The sequence below is a fragment of the Bubalus bubalis genome, chromosome 9, assembly GCF_019923935.1.
Source record: "Bubalus bubalis isolate 160015118507 breed Murrah chromosome 9, NDDB_SH_1, whole genome shotgun sequence".
In the NCBI taxonomy this organism is placed as follows: Eukaryota; Metazoa; Chordata; class Mammalia; order Artiodactyla; family Bovidae; genus Bubalus; species Bubalus bubalis.
In genome coordinates, this window is record NC_059165.1 from 53,527,937 (window position 1) to 53,547,080 (window position 19,144).

Genomic DNA, 19,144 nt, shown 5'->3' on the forward strand with positions numbered 1-19,144 from the left:
TAGAAATATAGACCCCATCAGAAGATGTTTCTAACTCAGAGAGTCACTATCTATCTGTTTAGGAGTAGAAATAAAGAAAGGGGTATAAAATATTAGAGGAGATTTCTTCATTTAAGGTTGTTTCTTTTTCTGCTAAATTCCTTACTCAGCAGAATGTCCAAAAGCAGAGCTCTTTTAGTACTGTTCAGAGATTATTCCATGCAAGAGAGGACAGGTAAAATACAATGAACAATCCCCAAATATGAAGTTGTACTTAAAATTATAACATGTAGCAGTCTGTAAGTCAGGAGGAGACATCAGCTCTGGTCCAGGGGCCTTTCTTTCTAGAGGGGCTTTGGTTTCGTGCAAGAAATAATTTAATGAAATTTTCAAAGGGAAAATTGAATTACAAATTTCAAAGAACCCTAAAACTTCAGGGATCAGATTTACAGCAATTATCTAAAACAACAGTAAACAGATTTTCAGTTACCAGTAAACTGTACCCAACAATCAACACTGGCTCTCATGTCAGTAGGAAATGGCCCTTTACCTCCTTTATCTCCTTTATTGGCTCTTCTTTAGGATCCTCTTCCTCCGTCTCCATTGGCAGAGGTTCTTCAGAAGGTTCTTTAATTGGCTCTTTAATCTTCTCCTCTAGTTTCTCTATTAAAAAATGGAGATAACATCACATAGTGGTTCTGATGTAACTTCTGATGAACTCTGAGACTAAGCAGTTAGGATATTCCATTTCTAGCTGTTAACCACAAAAATAAAACATTCTTCCTGTAATATCATTGATTTGAATCTAATGTCATGCTCAACTTCAAATACCTTGCTATACTAATTAGGCAACTGTCAGCAGAAAAGAACTACTGATTTCAGAAGGACATAAAGTCTTCTTTATGTCTTTATACATTCATGTATCATTTTTGCTACAAATGAAAGGGATAACATACTAAAAAACAGAAACAGGGACTTGTGATTATAGAAAATAAGAGTCCTCTTCCTCCAAGGTTCCAACAGCCTAAAGTTTTTCTTCAGAACACACACAATACACACATTCCTTCCTGGTCACTACTATCAATTTCAGTAAGGATGATAGTAATTCAACAGCTAATTAGGCAATTATGCAATTCCTGACAACAGTAAAAAATCTATCTATTAGTGTGGACATATAATTTAACTTCTCTAGATGGTAAAATGACAGACAAACCTGTAAGCAGAACAACTGTGGCTTTTTAAATAAATACATTATCAATTCAGTGGAAATAAATAATCCAACACTATATAAATAGAAAATCCCTCAAATGTTTTAAAAAGGAATTAATTCAGAATTTCAAATACCATTCTATGTATACTATGTCCCACTAAGTCATTACAACTATACCTTTTTCTTTTAGCTCTTGGGGTTTTTCCCAGGTTGATTCTAATGTTCTATTATTATAATAATATGTCTTCCCATCTGCTGTTTTATATTCAGTCCACTCAGAAACTGCTGTTGCTCCAGCTAAGGTAGCAGGTGAAGCTGCAATAGCAACCTGGGGATGTATCATAGGTACGATAGGAGGGGCCATTCCTGGCAATACACCTAAAAGAAGAATAATAGAAAATATTAGATCCAAGTACCAAATTGTGATACAAAGTAAAACTTTAAAATATGAGCTGAATCTATTAAACATCAATAAATGAATGAGCCAACTGAAACAAAAAAAAAATCATATAAAGTATTATTTACTTAAATCTGGCTTACTTCTAATAACTAAATTCAATTAGATTCAGAAATTCAACCCAAGAAGTACCTTAAAGTCAGAAATTTGCGTCACACCTATAATGAAATCTTGATAAATCATAATAACATAAAACTATAAAAATGATAAATTCTCTAATTAATAGGAATATATTTTTTTAAAGAATTTAAATTCTAATGAAATCAAAGCAATAAGCACATTTACTAAGAATATTTCCTGAGGTAAAATTATTTTCTTATTCTAAGATACCTAAAAAGGATATGAATAAAACTCTATTTTAAAGTAAATGACTGAAAAAATAAATAAGTAAAAGTAAGTCTCTGACTTGGTTATCAAATCAATTTTAGCATACTAAGTGATTAAGTCACATAGTCCTGTAAACTCTGACAGTTTATTATTTTCCAAAAAGAGAGCAAAATTTCTTTTATGTTTAAAAGATAAGCCAAGATTTATATTTTTCACCAGACAGCTAAATAAGCTGGTGCTACATAATCAAAAATGTGAATTAAAATTGGAAAAAAACAAAACTTCATATCCTATACTAGAATTTAAGTTTCAGGTAGTTAACATCAGTAACTTTAAAATGCAAATTTATACTATATACACACAAATATTCACACACATAAACTCACTAGCATGCAAGCATAATCACATCACTTTACACATGGAAATGATTTTTTTATATTTAACTTAAAAACACACATCAAAAATAAAATTAAATGTTATGAATATGAGAATGAAGTTGTTTACACTTATTACAGAAATCAAGATATAAAGTGATCTGACCTTATTTGCTTTTGTGAACCAACAAAGCTAATACTACAGGCAACCGGGAAAATTAAGTGTTGGCCAAATATGACAACTGCATTTATACTGCTCATTAAAAAGAAAAATAAAAAAAAAATCCACTCACTTGGGCAAAATAAATAAATAAAAGGATAAACAACAACATTCACTACCATGCCAACTTACAGACAAAACAAACTAAGATGGTTTTAAAAATTACCGGTCTTGGTGGTAGCGACTGTCTTTACATACGGGCAGCTGACTATTTGCATCATTGCTACACCTGTAAAATGGATAAGCAAGCATACGTTGGAAAGCTGCCATTGTATGTCGGCTACCACTGGGATTCAGGGAAATAATTTACCACTACAATTTAGAATGTTATTTCCAAATGAAAAAGACCAAGGATGGAGTAAAATTTCTTTCTGTTTGACATTTTATGGGAAGTGGTGCCAAATTCAATGATAACTAGTTCTAAGTTATAGCATCAATTACCTTTTTATCAAACCAGCTGGTAATTTTTGAAGGAGTCTCAAGAGTTTAAAGTCAACAAAGGAAGAGTCCCTTCATTACATATGCATAACAGGTTTCCATGTGGGACATTTTCCCACAGGACATCAAGTCCATGCTGCTTAAGAAACCAGTGAAAGGCAGACACAGCATGGCACTGACAAGATACCTTCTCTGTGCTGCTGCTAAGTGGGAACTACATGCAGAAGCAGAGGCATGGAGCACAACCATGCAGAAGGAGAACAGTAAGGTAGGACAAAGAGTGTGAGAGCAAGGAAGAAAACTAAGTAGGAGACAGATCCAAATATTCTACTGCAAATAATAACAAGGGCAAGGATGAAGAGGAGGGTAGCATTCAACTAAAGACAGAATATCCACGTGTAGTGCCTGCTCTGTGGAATGCCATGGGCTGGGGACACTGTGGAGGCAGGCTAACGAATTAAGAAAAATATAGCCCCACTGATGACTACATGGGTTGATTAATTTAGAAACCTCAATTTGTTTAAGCTGGCTAAAGGAATGGAAATTACGTACAGTTCTTAGAAGAATGAAGCCTCATCATGATGCATTACAATAATGATAAAGAGGGAATGAAAGGAAAAGCTGGAAACTTAAGATTTTTTAATTGAGGAAATTTGAAATTAAAGAGTGAATTTTTAAAAGTTTTTAAAGGAAAAGGCCTAAAGCAAAGGGTTTGGAAATTAAATTTTATTTTCTATTTGTTTTGGCTAAAAAAATACTAAACCTATTTTAGTACTGACAAAAATTAAAAAGAATAAACTATTTCCCCCACAAAGTACATGAAAAGAAATTCTTCATGATTCAGAGAAAAAAATTTAAGCTAAACTCCTGGGTTTATAAATAATGTGCCTATGTTCACTCACACACACACAAAAATACTGCCAATTTTTGCAAACTGCCTTAACTTCTTAATTACATTTTAAATAAAAACAAAGCTAAACCTTCTATTAACACTGAAACTAAAACAAATGCACTGGATCATAAAAGCATGCTGAGTAGCTATATGTACAGTTTTATTTTCCATGTTTAAAGAAAGCAATGGAAAAATTCGTTTAGTTAAGGAAGTTACAACATGTATTAAGTTTAAATTAGTATAAATACTGCCATCTGCAGGACCACTGAGCCTAGTAAGCCAGCACTAGAAATTCAATTCTTAGAATATATGAACTTTATTCTCAAAGATTGTTCCTAAAAACATTCCCCAATACATAATTTCAACTATACAACTAAAACAGAAGAAAATCCTACCTACTGATATTTAGGCCTAACTGCCATTGTCTAATATCAACTGAGCCAACAGAGAACTCTTGTATTTGACTATCAACATTATAGGTCACGATAAAAGAACATGTCTGTTTCTTCTCATGTTAAAAAGACCAAATTAAGGTTTTCTGAGGGTGACTATATGCATACCATGAAGACTCACAAAATAATCAAAAGGCTAAATTTTTAGTCTTCTTTTTAAAAGGAACATTGGTTCAATTTCCCTACAACTCCATCCATCCTCAAATTATGTTCTACCAGGAAATTAGAAAATTCCATTTAGTATTCTGGATAATCCTGATGTCACTGACTATAAGCTTCTTAAAATTGCAAATAAGATTTTACAGTAGAAATCCTATAATCCTAATCCAATTCACTATCCCAAAGCCCACCTCTGAAGGTTTTATTTTACACCTAACTCTTCCACTCCTTTCCTTCATTTTGTTTGAGTATCCCATCTTTAATCATCCTCAGAGCCATACATTGCTGTTTCAAACAGCATTTAAGGCTCCAAGATAAATTACATCCAAATCCCCCATTTACCTTACTACAAATATTCAACAAATATTACTTCAAAAATATTCTCTCCAAAGAATCTTTGGTATCATGCACAAAATTTTGTAGATTATCTAATTCAGGTTGTCTTCCAACTGACCTACAAAATGTCATTAATGGCTGCCATTTATTAAACGTTTTTTGCTGCCAAACTTCATAGGTGCTACCTCATCTGGCAACTCAAATGTTTACCAACTGTTCTAAAATTTAATGGTGGGTGAGGGCCAGAGAAGACCAAGATATTCAAAGACAGCTGTAACTGAAGGGATTTTATTGTGACAAAATTCCACTTCCTATAAAAATAATTTTGGCTACTCTTTGATATTAGCAAAGAGTAGCTAGCTACTCTTTGCTACTCACTGGTACTATTAAGAACCTCCACAGCAAAACCAAACTCTTTTAGCTAACAGCCTTTCCAATGTTTCATATGTTATTATGCTACCTCTCAATCTTCTCTCTACAGAATTAACAACCCCAGATCCTTAAGATGACTCAGAATTCAGGATCTGGTCTTAACACTGTCCTGGCCCTAAAGCAGACCAAGATTGCAAGAGGTTATGTCATGCTTTTATCCATTTATCACTTCATTTTCTACAAAGAGTACTCCAAAGAGGAAAGTATCTAGCTGTTTATCTTTAATTTTGAAAAAGGGTAATAATACCTAGTATTTGAGAAAATTTTTTTATTTTCTTCTTACTTTCAAATGATTTCAGTTTCTTAAATATCATATACTATGCATTATCTAACACTACAAGAACATGAAAAAGATTTTCTAAAAAACCCACTAATTCTTAAATTTTTGGCTTCTTGCTCAGGTATAATAGCTGAAAGTGTTCTTTTCAAATACAAGGAAATAGACAATTAGAGCAACAGTGATAATTCATGTGTACAACTCTTAACAGCTGTATCACAACCCTATTTTACGTAAAAACTAATGCAATAAAGTAGCAGTCAGGTGGAAAGAACCTGAAATTAGGAGACAGGAGGCCTAGGTTCTATTCATCTTTGCTACAAACTAGCCTTGTAAACTTGACCTCTTTAGTGAAAGTGTCAGTCGCTCAGTCATGTCCAACTATGGACTATAGCCCACCAGGCTCCTCTGTCCATGGGATTTCCCAGGCAAGAATCTTGAAATGGGTTGCCATTTCCTCCTCCAGGAGACCTTCCCAACCCAGAGATCCAAACTGGGTTTCCTGAACTGCAGGCAGATTCTTTACTATCTGAGCCACCAGGGAAGCCCTGACCTCTTTAAGGGATCAATATTTTCAACTATAAATCTAGGAGAACAATGGATTAAGGAGTAAATGTGTGTGACAACAACAAACACTCTCATATTTAGGATGCTGAACACTATCATTGTTTAATTCCTTTGGGGAAAAACTTTACTCCAAATCTTTTAATTCCTTTTCTAGTTGAAATGATTTCCCCTAAGAAAATAAAACACATGAATTCACTGCAATTATGTAAACATTTAAGTAGTATATGTTATACTTCACAATTGTTACAGGGGAAGCATGCGTTTTGTTTCACATGAATTTTTTAAATTATATGACTCACAATTTTTTCTCAGTATAACATCATTATTATGAGCATAGTATTTGGATCTGAAGCGCCCAGACTCAAACCCCAACACCTTATCAGCAGCTATGTGACCATGGGCAAGTAACCTTAACCTGTCTGTGTATCTACCTCCTAAGATGGTGGTGAAAATTACATGACTTATTACACGTAAAGTGCTTGGACCAACGGATGATATATAAATCACTTGTGGTAACTCTTTTGACGTGATTTCTTAACTTCATACAGTCAATCCCTTAAAATATGGCATTTAGAACACATTTACACAAAAAGATGATCACTTTTAATTCATTGAGGCCATTATCCAAAACGAGTGTAGCTTTAAATGTGGCTCTAATTTTAAGACATGTAAACAACAATAACAAAAAAGGACATTTACCAAAACTGAAGAGAAAATATTGCAGTTAGCCATGAATCTTTCAAAAATGTTTCAAACAAGTGAGATTCAAGGCAAATTTCAAATGTAACAGACACATGAGAACAAACTAACTGACAATATGAAAACATAACTGGAGAAACTGTTATCATCTGTTGGTTACCTGGAAGTGGAATTGGCATGCCAGGAAGGGGAACACGAAACGGAGGTACCATGACTGGTGGAAAAGCAGGGATTGCTGCTGCTGGCTGAGGCACTGAATGCGGAACAGCAGGAGGTAACGTCTGGGGGTGCGGCTGAGGAACGGTTTGCACAGGTGTGGCTGTAGGAGCAGGAGTTGAAACACTAACTGTAGGCGTGGCAACTGAAACAGCAGAACTTGGGGTCTGATCTTGTGTTGTGGGTGCTGATAAGAAATAAAACAAAAATATGTATCACTCGTTCATAAACGATTTTACTATACTCATTCATCATTCACTCATTCAGTATTTAAGGGCCCATTCCATGCACTGAAAGGTATTTATAACAAGGTCTCTGTCTTCAAGAAGCTTGAAAATAGTTAAATGAAACACAAAAAATAACTAAAATACAAAGTGAGATGGGATAAATGTACAGGAGTGTGAATCAAGACCCAAAGACCACTTCTACTGTGAGACGGTACAGAAAATTTCATACTGTGATGATAGGCCTTGAAAGATTATGATTTTAACAAGGAAAATGACAAAGTGAAAAGAGAAAATAAGCAAGTGGTGAGAAAACTGAGTAAAAGCAAAGAGTAGGGGACAAAAAGGACTTGTTTAGAAAACAGAAGGCAAGCAGTTAACTAGTCAAACACTAGGCATATCAACAAAACCAGTAAATTACAGCTGGAAAGGTAGGCAAGAAGCATAAATTGGGAGGCCTTGAACACACAACTTATGAGTTTGCACTCGACTGGGTAGGGAAAGGGAAGAACTCATGTAAATGCAGAGACATAATCTAAAAGAATGAACACCAAACTGTATCTGTATACATCCTTTTGTTTTTACTACACATGCTTCAGAGTTTGATTTTTCTTTTTTAATAAGAATGCATTCACGTGTTATTTATGTGACTTCATGAATGTAAAAGGGATGGGTGGAGGCAGAATGAAGGTTTCTGAATGAAAGAGTAATAATCACTGTTCATTTGATGAATTAACCTGGCAGATGCATAGGAAGAAAAGGAAAAACAGAGATGTGAAAATCAATTTCAACACATCTGGAGTTGTCCAAGAAAGGAAGAACAGAGGGAAAAAGATATGCAATAACTAATGACTGACTGGATATGAACAAATGGAGTAAAAAAAAACGGGTTTCTTTGTAATTATTTCAAAATAAAAAGGTTAAAAAAAGAGGAAAAAAAAAAACACTCAGGTTTCCAATGTGAGACCGGGAGAATGTGAAATTCAGGATAATTTGGTTCTGCTAATATATTCTTTTTTAGATATGAAAAATAAAAACATTTCACCCCTGGTAATCGCACATAAAATCAAATTGTGACTCTCGAAATATACAAAATTCATATTTCTCTCCTTTAAAGTTTCAGTTCTCAAATATAATATTGCACAAAACTAAACCATCTAGTTCCAAAACAAAATTTGTTTTTATAATTCATTGGTAACAAATACATCATCTTTATCTTGACAGAAGGAAAAATGTCAAACTTTACCTATATTGGACTAAGAATGAATTCATCAAATTCATAAATAAAACAGTGCTTCCCCAACCTTTATGCCAATTTTATTCTAAGGGAAAGCATACTGTCTAATGCAAACCACCCAATAATTCAACTGGAAAATTTGTCACTATCTTTCCTTCAGCTCCTAACAATGAAAAACTCACTTAGGCTGGGAAGATGTGTGCAATTTCATACTTGTTAATGAGGGACTCACCTTGGCTAAATAGACAGCAGGGCCAAACAAGTATCTTCAGGGGCCCAGGAATGAATTGGTGGTCTAGCATAGACCTAGCCTTAGGGTACAGTATCATATTAATATAATTTTATAACAGTGTAAAAAATACAAATTACATGCAACATTTGCCCAGTCCCATACATATACCATTTATCATTTGTAATCTACTGCAATGCCTGAAAATATATCTAGTTATTTCCCAACTTCCCTGAGAAGTAGGATTTCATCAGCATTTTCCACAAATTTGCACAAGATAAAACGAGTTTAGGCTCAACTGGGGTTAAAATATAAACTCCTTAATTTTTAGTTCCATTTACCCACAGATTTATACTGCAGTTAATAGAATTACATTTTTTCAAAGTATTATGGTAATAGTACTTAGTAATATTTGTTAAAATTATGATATAAAGTACTGGAATTATGAAAATGAGTTAGAAAGGGATCAAATTTCAAGGGGAAAGGTACACCAATGGAGATGGCAGAAAGTATTCACTCATCCTCTTGCTGAAACAGGATTTTCTGAATTTGATTAGGGGCCGCGAGTCATGACAGAAAAGGGACAAAGGAAATAAAAGAATTAAAATTAAATGAGGAGCTGGGAGAATGGTAGCTAGGACTTTATAATAAGTAAATTTCTATTAACTCCATTTGCTAAAATGACTAGTCTAACACTAGAACTCAAAATATACTACTAATCCAGCCTCGGACCTTAACTAAAGACAAGTGACTGCCTCTAAGAGATGGAAAAAGAATTCTAAGAATTATACTAAGAATTATACTAAGAATTATAGTATGGTAATACTTCATGACAGTGAATCAAGCAAAATAAAAATAGATGTCAGGAATACTGAAAGACAACATCAAAACTGATGTTTAAAGGCAGTAAAAAGAACAAGATTTCACTGTTTTGTTCTTAGAATAAAGACCTTCCTTTCTATCACTGAAGAGTATGCAAAAAAAAAAAAAAGAAAAAAAACCAAAACAAAACAGGAATTCTGAATAGAATGGTTAATAACCACAAGACACCGATGGGCCTACTGATAGACCATTCCAATACAGAAATGGAATATATAGAGAACAGTTCAAAGTTTTTGGCTGTCCACTTTCCTTAACAAGTACTACGGATTCTCTTTCCGAAGAAGACAGGGAAAACAACAGAATCAACACAGAGCCTCCCCCATAGAACCACAATGCTTTTAACGATCTCCGTCTCCCATTTCGACCAAAAGTACCCCATAAAAACTGGCAGCTTTCTGCCTTGCCGCACAGGTTTAAGAAACATTTGCCTATAAAAAGGCAAAGATCCTCAACCAACTAGCTGGTATCACTGCTAAACTTCTAAATTTTCAGAATCCAACATAGCTACAGAATAAATCAGACTAATAAAGCATTATTTACATCTTTCTATTAAGTATATTTTCTCCCAAGCTATCTGAAAAATATCAGATAGGGCCTTTAAAAAAACTGTCTCCCTTACACAGGTACCTTACTACTTCAGTTACTACTTGTGTAAATAAAATCAAATTTGAATTTTTAAAATGACTAGATTTCTCTTATTTCTTATAAGGTAATATACACTAATAATTCCCTAGTCCCCAAAGCTACTGGGGGAGGGAGAAGAGTTTCTTTTTTCCCCCTTATTCTCACCTATTATCCAGGTAGGAAAAGACTCTTAGGATTGTAATTCCCTTATAAGGATAACTATGTATCTTCATATCATATTAAATAATCAAATCAATAAAATTATTTAAATATTTTGGTGCTCAATCTGAACCTGCAGAATAAGTACAGCATTTATATATTAAAAAAAAAACAACCCAGAAATAGTATCATAAATATTAATGACAGTCTTCTAAGCAAATTAACATTCTTCTCTCCTCACCCCTGAAATCTATTCATCACTGCTAATCTTTAGAGAAAAGACGTACCTTTGGGCTTCTGTGATTTCATACCTGAAAGTTCTCTTACCTTTTGGACTGCTTCTAACTCAAGTCCTCATTACATCTGCCTGCACATCATTCCGAGACCTATCTACCTTTAAACAAGATTACTGCAAGTTTTCCTAAGTTTCTCCAATTTCAACACTAACCAGAAAATGAGCACAAGAAAAAAATCTTACAGAATACTAAATTTATACAAACCACCTAGCACCTGCCCGCCTTACTTATCTGCCTGGTTCTTAAAACTCTCCATAACCTGGTCTCTTATTTAATGTTTTAACTAATAAAAATCCTCCCACCTAACAATCTTACAAATTATATTTACCGTCATTTCCTGACCTATGTTTCCCCCATCTGAAACACCTCTCTGAAATTTTGAACCTATTCAAATCCTATTACACACCCTTTATGATCCATCTCAATACCCATGTAGTCCACTCACTTGTCTCTCCGTTTTCTTGAATTCTTATATCTTCTAGCTTCGCTGTATAACTCTGCACACTATTTTCTAATTGTTTCACATGCATTTTTCTTGCCTCCTCAATTAGAAAAACTGGAAACTCTGCAAGATAGGGGCCAAGACTCACACTTATTTTGCAAATCCACAGCACCCAACATTACTGTTGGCCAAGTTGAACAGCTAACTCTGCACTTTTCCAGTTTAGCTTCATGAATTTCAATTGAACAAATAATTTTTTCTACTAATATAAATTTCTGTTCTTTTTAGCCAAAAGTCTTAATGTCAAAAATGTATTTTAAATAATATCAAGGATAATACTTAAACTAGGACCATATGGGAATGCATTCCTACTTGTCCATTTCTCTAGTCCCTAAATGAAAACACATGCTGACCAATACTCACTTGATACTGTCTGCGAAACTGAAGAGGCAGTTGTGGTGGTGGAAGTGGTAGAGGATGGGGTTGACGATGATGCTGAAGTAGATACTGCAGGCGCTGGGCTACTGGTCGTAGGGGTGGAAGCACCGACTGCCTGTGCTTGCACTTGCACTTGCGCCTGCACCTGGGCCTGGGCCTGCGCCTGCGCCTGGGCCTGTGCTTGAGCTTGGGCCTGGGCCTGGGCCTGGGCCTGAACCTGCGCCTGGGCTGCAAGCATAGGTGTCAGTTCTGACTGCTGAATAACCTTAACTCCATCTGGCTTGGTCCATGCAGATTCACGTGTCCGAGCATTATAATAATAAACCTGCAGAGGAAGCAAAATCATCAGTTTCAAAGAACCTGTCAACTATCATTTATAAATAATACAATTATATTTTGTCTTAAATAGTATTTTTTTAAAAACCTAGAAAAGAGAAAGTACATCAAAATCAGCTGTTCATATGAAATTATTGGTAATTTTTCACTTTTTTCCTTTTTCCTCAATTTTCTATAAAGAGCATACTGTATTTTTAACACATCAAAAAAGGAGAACCAAGGCTATGTTTTGTACACAGTTAACACAGCAGATCTAAGACCTCTATCCTTAGAAAGCCATTGTCCACCATTCCCTAACTGATAAGAATGGCTCAACTATTTACACAAACAATGCAGTTTATGCTCTATACCTGCCTTCCTTCTGAAGTCTGGAATTTGGTAAGTGTAAGGCAGATGGTACCAGATATGGGACCAGTCCCCAATGAAAACCTGATTCCTCAGCTCAGGATAGCGTCCCTGGCAGACAACACTTTACCAGTGTTTTCACAATTCCATGGCACAGGAATTAAACACACTCTTATGAGACTCCAACTGAAAGGACTCCTGAAAGCTTGTGCTTGGTTTCCTCCAGACTCCGCCCCATGCACCTTTTTTTTCTTTGCTGGTTTTGCTTTGTATCCTTTTTCTATAATTAGTCATAGCTGCAAATACAACTACCTGCTGAGTCCTGTGAATTCTCCCAGTAAACACTAAACCTGAGAGCTGTCAGGGGACCTAAGGTGTGTATTTAAAAACACAGGTTTCAGAATCACAGGCAAACCTATGATAGTGCTCCAGGCCACCTTATGTCTGTGCAGAAGTCCAACCAAGTGAACCTTTCCTAGAGTCCTGCCCTACCCTGGCTTACTTGGAGTTTCATTCTTAATTGGCAAGGATATAGTCACTGATTTCAATCTGCCAAACTCCCAGGTTTTACTCTTCTGTCACCAAGAAGATAACAACCTAAATACATTTCATAATTTACCTTCCCATCTGGAGTTTTATTTTCAACCCATATCTCCTCAGTAGGAGGCAGTGCTGGAGTACCAGGAGCAGTCACAGGAGGCATTCCTGGTGGAAACATCATACCAGGAGGAGGAGGCATGGTTCCCATGGGTGGAGGCATGAAAGGTGGTCTCTGTTAATTCACAAGAAGTAATGTCACTTGTGTTTGTCTTTTTTCCTTCAAATTATTACTAAATTCTACCCAAAAGGTAAGGCACTGTAAGAGAAATTAGCTTTATAGTCAATTCAAATACATTTACCTAGGTTGCTGTGTAAGCAAAGTTTTTCTGTAATAAAAATGATTACTAAACAGACTAGAAGAAAGTATGTCAAGATACTAATAACAGTCATCTCTGGGTTGTAGAATTATAGGTGAGTTTTGCTTTATTATTTATACCTTAACTGCTATTTCATATATTGGGCACTAGATTACTTTCAGAAGAAAAAAACTGATTCTCTTAACACCAGCCACCCAATGCTTTGACAGCTCACCTACAACAGGAACCAACAAACTATAAGAGAAATGTTATTTTACAAATAACAAGTAATAACTTAAAAAGAAAAATCAGATATACCTAACCTTTTATTCTCTTTTCCTATAAGGAAAAAATTATTAGCTAGGAAAACATTTATTTCCTAGTTTTCAAATAATAATAATGTAGCTCACCAAAGATGCTAACATTAGTAAGTTTAAAATATACAGTAAAATAATTATTCACTTTACTTTTATGGAAAGAATTTAAATGGTATATATTACAATTAAAAAAATAAATCTCCCGAAACCATTACTGATTCAACACTATCCCTCATAATTCCTTCAATGATTGCTGACTCAACCCAAGATCCTGAACCAAAGAATTTAACTGTAACTGCTATATCTTACTCACTAAAGTAGAAAAAAGGTCTGCAATTCTGAAAACAGATTTTGAACAGGGATTAAAAGATTTCCTCTATAATCTACAAGTAACATTAGAACTTAATTATCCAAAGCATCTTAATCTGGATAATGAAATTGACACTATGCCAATAATGCGAAAGTTGTTTTTTTTTCCTAAAAAAGTTTTCTTTTCCATACTCGTGTTTCTAGATTCAAATGACTGTCTTTCAAGCACACAGGCCCATGTTCTATAAAATATTCATTCCAAATATATGCTACACAGTATCTGAAAATCATTTGGATTTAAAGTAAAATCACACAATGGTCCATCAAGACCAAAAAAAGCATCACATTAGGAAGCATCCCATTACAACATCTGATATATTTCCATTAGAGGGTTACATTAACCCATTACATTTTATAATATTCCACAAGGAGGTTGAACTCTTAAAGGCACAAAATAGAGTAAATTCACATGTAACAAGTTATACCACAGTCAACAAGTCAAAAAGTTACTTCATATTCTAATTCTAAAGAAAATATAAAACCATCTAACGGTTTAAGAGGGCTAGGGGGAAAGGAGGGACAGGCTTATTCTAGGAAGGCAACAAAATAACTAAGCAAAGTACTAAAATCTGGTGTTTCTGCCATAAACACAATTCTATCAGAGCTAACATCACTTAAATAGTACCTCATTATCTCTATTTTTAGTAAATTCATTCTTGATTATCTAAGCTAACAGAAGGCATATGATACTACTGTATTTGGTTTCAGAACTGTATAGGTTAAATAAACAGAAAACTCAGAAACAGTCAAAAAGAATATAATCTCAAAAGTAGGTATTTGAGAGTTGATACCTTCATAACTTCACTAAAGGATATATGCTTCAGGCTAAAACACTAGGAAAATTTTCACTTAAGGAAATTTCACAAAAATTCTATTTCTAAAACTGTGAGACATTCATATTTTTTTCTGGGAAAGGAAAAAAATTCAAATACTGTGCTTACAAAATGTGCTGATTGCCACATTCTAGATTCTATACTAGGGATCATTCATGGAAAGAATTCTTCAGGAATATATAAACATATATAAACTCATTAGTAATGTCTATCATTGAAAACAAACTTCCCTCTCTTTACACATAAGCTTTCAAATATCATTTCCCATCAAGAAGATTATTAAAGACAATTGTCATAGATGAAAGCAAGTTAGAACTACCTTATTCAATCCTAATATACATATTTTTTAATCACCATATAAATGTACATTCTGAATTTCCATACTAATTATCATTATCAGTGCTTTTGAAGCAACACATTAGTTTAAAGATGTTCTCTTTAGTTCTCTTTCTCCTATAAACCCAAGAATACAAGTTTTATTCATACATACAAAACTCATACATACTATTGACACTAACACCAACAAAGAAATAGCTATCTCTACATTCTTTACCTGAAGGTGTGGAGGGCCCATAGGTGGAGGAATCCCTCCTGGAGGAGGCATTGGTGGCATATTAGGATCAAAAGGGGGACGTCCAAATGGGGGCCGAGGTGGTGGAGGAGGGCCTCGCATCATACCAAAAGGTGGAGGAGGTCGCATCAAAGGTGGTGGGCCTCGCATCACTGCGTTTGGTGGGGGAGCTGGGCCTCGGAACCTCAAGGCCTGCTGTTGAGCCATCCTGTATGGGAAACCAATGAACAAAATTTTCTTTCTCAAAGTAAGAAAAATATAGCTACTAAACTCTGATTACATCAATTTTTAAAGCCCTTAAGAGCAAGCAGAGTTGGAAAGTCATCATTTTGTATCACTGTATCAATGGACACCAAATCTAGGAGGAAATGAGGGGGTCATTTGCATGGTCTTAATATATCTTCCCACATGTTTCTTACAATAGAAATAAGGATAAACAAAACACTATGCAATAGAGAAACTGACCTAACACAACTGAGAGGGACACAATACTACCTATTCCAAGCAAGAATGTTTAACCTCAACATAATAATAATGAGTTATTAGACAAACACAAAATAATGTTCTATTACAAAGGGGGGAGCAGGGAGTATATTCTTCAGAAATGCTGTTATAAAAAGAAGAAAAAAGGAAAGTTGTGGAAATGTTCTAGATTAAAGGAAGCCAAAGAGACATGACAATACAATTCCAACTCTAGACAGGATACTAAACTAGAGAGAAGAAATACAATAAAGAACATAATGCATTAACAGACAACACTGTCTGGAATAAAGGCAAAAGATTACTTTTTATCAGTGCAAATTTACAAAGTAGGCAACCGTGCTGTCCATCAGAGATCACTATTCTCAGAAAACAAGCCCTGGAGTATTTATAGGTAAAGGGCCATGGTGTGTGTGGCCCTTTACCACAAATGGTTCAGTGTAACAGAGAGCACATATGTGACCAGGCAACAAAGCAGAGCAGGTAAAATATTAACATTAAGCATACTATTTTTGTTTTTGCAACTTTTTGGAACCTTGAAACTACTTCTAAATGCAAGGTTTTTATAGCTGGGGAGGCTAACAGCTTAAGACATAATTAGCATTCTCATATAAAAGGGAATGCCCTTCTGTACACTGCACCCCACCCCAGTCGTCAATCTCTAGCTAAACACCTTCTTTATTTTCTCCATGGCATTCAAGCAGATAAGCAGTATCACATTAGATGGTGTTCTCTATCTCCTAAGTGCTTTTTTTTTTTTTAATAATGTTTTAACTCTTACAAATGTTTACTGGGCTTCCCAGGTGGTGCTAGTGGTAAAGAACCGGCTTGCCAATGCAGGAGACATAAAAGATCTGGGTCGGGAAGATCTCCTGATGGAGGATGTGGGAACCCACTCCAGTATCCTTGCCTGGAGAATCCCATGGACAGAGGAGCCTGACCTGCTACAGTCCACAGGGTCACAAAAAGTTGGACACAACTGAAGCAACTTAGCATTCACACAATCAACGTAACTCTGAAATAAGATTTAATCAACCTCACTTTACAGATTAAGGCACACAAAAGTAAAACAACTTATCCAAGGCCACACAGCTGGTTCAGTGGTAAAGTGAAGTGAAAGTGAAGTCGCTCAGTTGTGTCCGACTCTTTGTGACTCCATGGACTGTAGCCTACCACGCTCCTCGGTCCATGGGATTTTCCAGGCATGAATACTGGAGTGGGTTGCCATTTCCTTCTCCAAAATTCAAACACAGGCGAAAGGCTCTTATATACTACACCACGCTGTCTATGTTAGCCCCTTTAGAGCAAGAATTGTCTGTCCTGTTCACCTTTATATCCCCACCACATAGTTATTTATGCCTGCCCATAGTAGGGCTCAGTAAGTATTTGCTGAATGAACCAATGAATATGTAGGTGATACTGTACCTTATAAATAGGGTATGTAGAATCTTATAAAAATCTTTACTATAATATGCCATAGTGAATTTACTGAGCATCTATCACAGTCTACCTAGTAGCTACAATAATTCTCTCCATTATAAACATGAAATTTACATTCCAGTGCTCAGGAGAAGATTAACAATTATATCCTCATGTGCATCTGATAATAATCATTCTGACACTCTCGCCTCACCAGATTCTTCCAACTTTCCTACATTTTTCAACCCTGTGCTTAAGACTACCCTTTCAACTTCCTCTAAATTTTCCACATTGTAGTTCAATTCTGACATTAAAAAAAATCCTAATAAAAGAACCAATTTGCCTTCTAGGAGAGCACAAGGATTGTAAACACATCCAGAACTACTATACCAAACATATTTCACCAAATCTGCAAATCATCCTACACTCAATGGTAGAAGTATGAGTTAAAAGCAATGACTGCAGAAACAATAATCAGACTTTTTCAAATTACACGCACTCCCAAAAGGCTGATGGGTCACTGTTACCGAAGCAATATCTTAACCTTTGGGACAGGAAAAATCTTCACCAAGGAAAGATATTCCATCTCAGCCTTCAGCTATTCATTATTTCTTTCTTTTGAATGTCACACTTTCTAGCTATAACTTGAAGTTAAGTATTTTAGGCTCTAAAACCATGGCAAGTCAAATCAGGGCTCTGCCTTCTGTTTCAGGCTTCTTACCTATTTTCTGAGCCTGAATATACTCAGATGTAAGTGAGGGGCATTGGGGACAGAAATGAAACCTCTCTCTCTCTCTGTGTTTAATAAGATAATCCCCGTGAAACATTTAGGATGGTACCTGGGACACAGTGAACTATTTTAACCATCATTACTTTCATTCTCCCACAAAACCTAGCATAGTACTCTACCTGAAAAGCTAGATGCTTTCAAATGTCTGCAGTGAAAATGCTAGCAAAATTCACATAATTTCCTCTATCGACAGCCTCAAGTTGCCATTTTCTTATGTCAGATATGTATAGCACATGTGCTGAGCTCTTTATATGCACTTTATCACAACAACCTTACCTGCAGTGAGGGTTAAGAAGCTAATGAAGTACTTGGAACAGTGCTCAGCACATTTTTATTAATTATTATTGCTGTTACTACAACATCAGTATAGTAATAGTAGCAATCAAAAACCATAATTTAGTGACTACTAAAATTACCTTGTTAAACAGTATTAATATTAGTAGCAGTGTTAATATTATTATAATCATTACTAGCAGGCTCTATATAACCTGGCCCTTGCTGATCTCTCTACAGACTCTAATCCTTTTGATCAACTACTTCATTACCCTGAAGCCTCTGCACTTGCTTCCTCTGCCTGGCGTGCTTTTCCCCAGAGCTTTATGTAACAGACTCGCTCATTCTTCAGTTTAAGCTCAAAGTTCTTTCCCACCTTAGTCTCTCCCACCTCCTTTCTATCTCATTACCCAATCTGAGTTTACAACTATGAGGTACATGCTATGAAAAAAATCCTCACATTTATTTAGTTTTATATTACCTATACTCACTAGTATTTTCTCTTTAGTATATTGATGCCTCCCAGAGCCCAGAAGGCAGGTGTTCAATTACTGTTTTAATAATGAGAGTGAACCCTAGGTATTTCTTCTATACCAAGCAGTTATAGGGACATTATGTACTAAGTACTAAGTCCATGTACTTAGTATATGTACTGTCTTTCAATCATCATAAAAACTCAATGAGATAAGTTTAGCACCAGTTTTACAGAGGAAACTATAGCACAGAAAAAGAACTTGTTTCATGTTATTTAGTGGTAACACCAGCGTATTCTTATTCCCAGTATACAGTTGAGGAAATTCAGACAAGCACCTTGTCATAAGCCATAAATCATTAATAAGTAAATAAAGGCCCTGGGTAAAGTATCTGTACCAACATGACTCTAAAAGTTATCTTAATGATCCTTACTCATAAAGGAATAGAAAGGTATTTGGATCTCCAAATAAATCCT

The 19,144-nt window shown here is 35.2% G+C and overlaps 1 protein-coding gene across 9 annotated transcripts in view; it reads right to left on the bottom strand.

The window, feature by feature from the left end:
- The window catches only part of TCERG1 (transcription elongation regulator 1), a 51,769-nt gene that overhangs the window by 30,220 nt on the left and 2,405 nt on the right, over positions 1 to 19,144 (bottom strand). For 3 of the 9 annotated variants that reach the window (XM_025292498.3, XM_025292497.3, XR_003111366.3), the window contains exons 2-9: positions 15,216 to 15,441; positions 12,867 to 13,019; positions 11,552 to 11,891; positions 11,132 to 11,251; positions 6,980 to 7,222; positions 2,734 to 2,796; positions 1,367 to 1,567; positions 530 to 642 (exon numbers count right to left, since the gene is read on the bottom strand). In XM_025292498.3, the coding sequence (XP_025148283.1) occupies positions 530 to 642; positions 1,367 to 1,567; positions 2,734 to 2,796; positions 6,980 to 7,222; positions 11,132 to 11,251; positions 11,552 to 11,891; positions 12,867 to 13,019; positions 15,216 to 15,441 (1,459 nt within the window). The remainder of the gene's footprint in view (positions 1 to 529; positions 643 to 1,366; positions 1,568 to 2,733; positions 2,797 to 6,979; positions 7,223 to 11,131; positions 11,252 to 11,551; positions 11,892 to 12,866; positions 13,020 to 15,215; positions 15,442 to 19,144) is intronic. The other 6 variants (XM_006069385.4, XM_025292500.3, XM_006069382.4 and 3 more) reach the window with 5 other exon arrangements.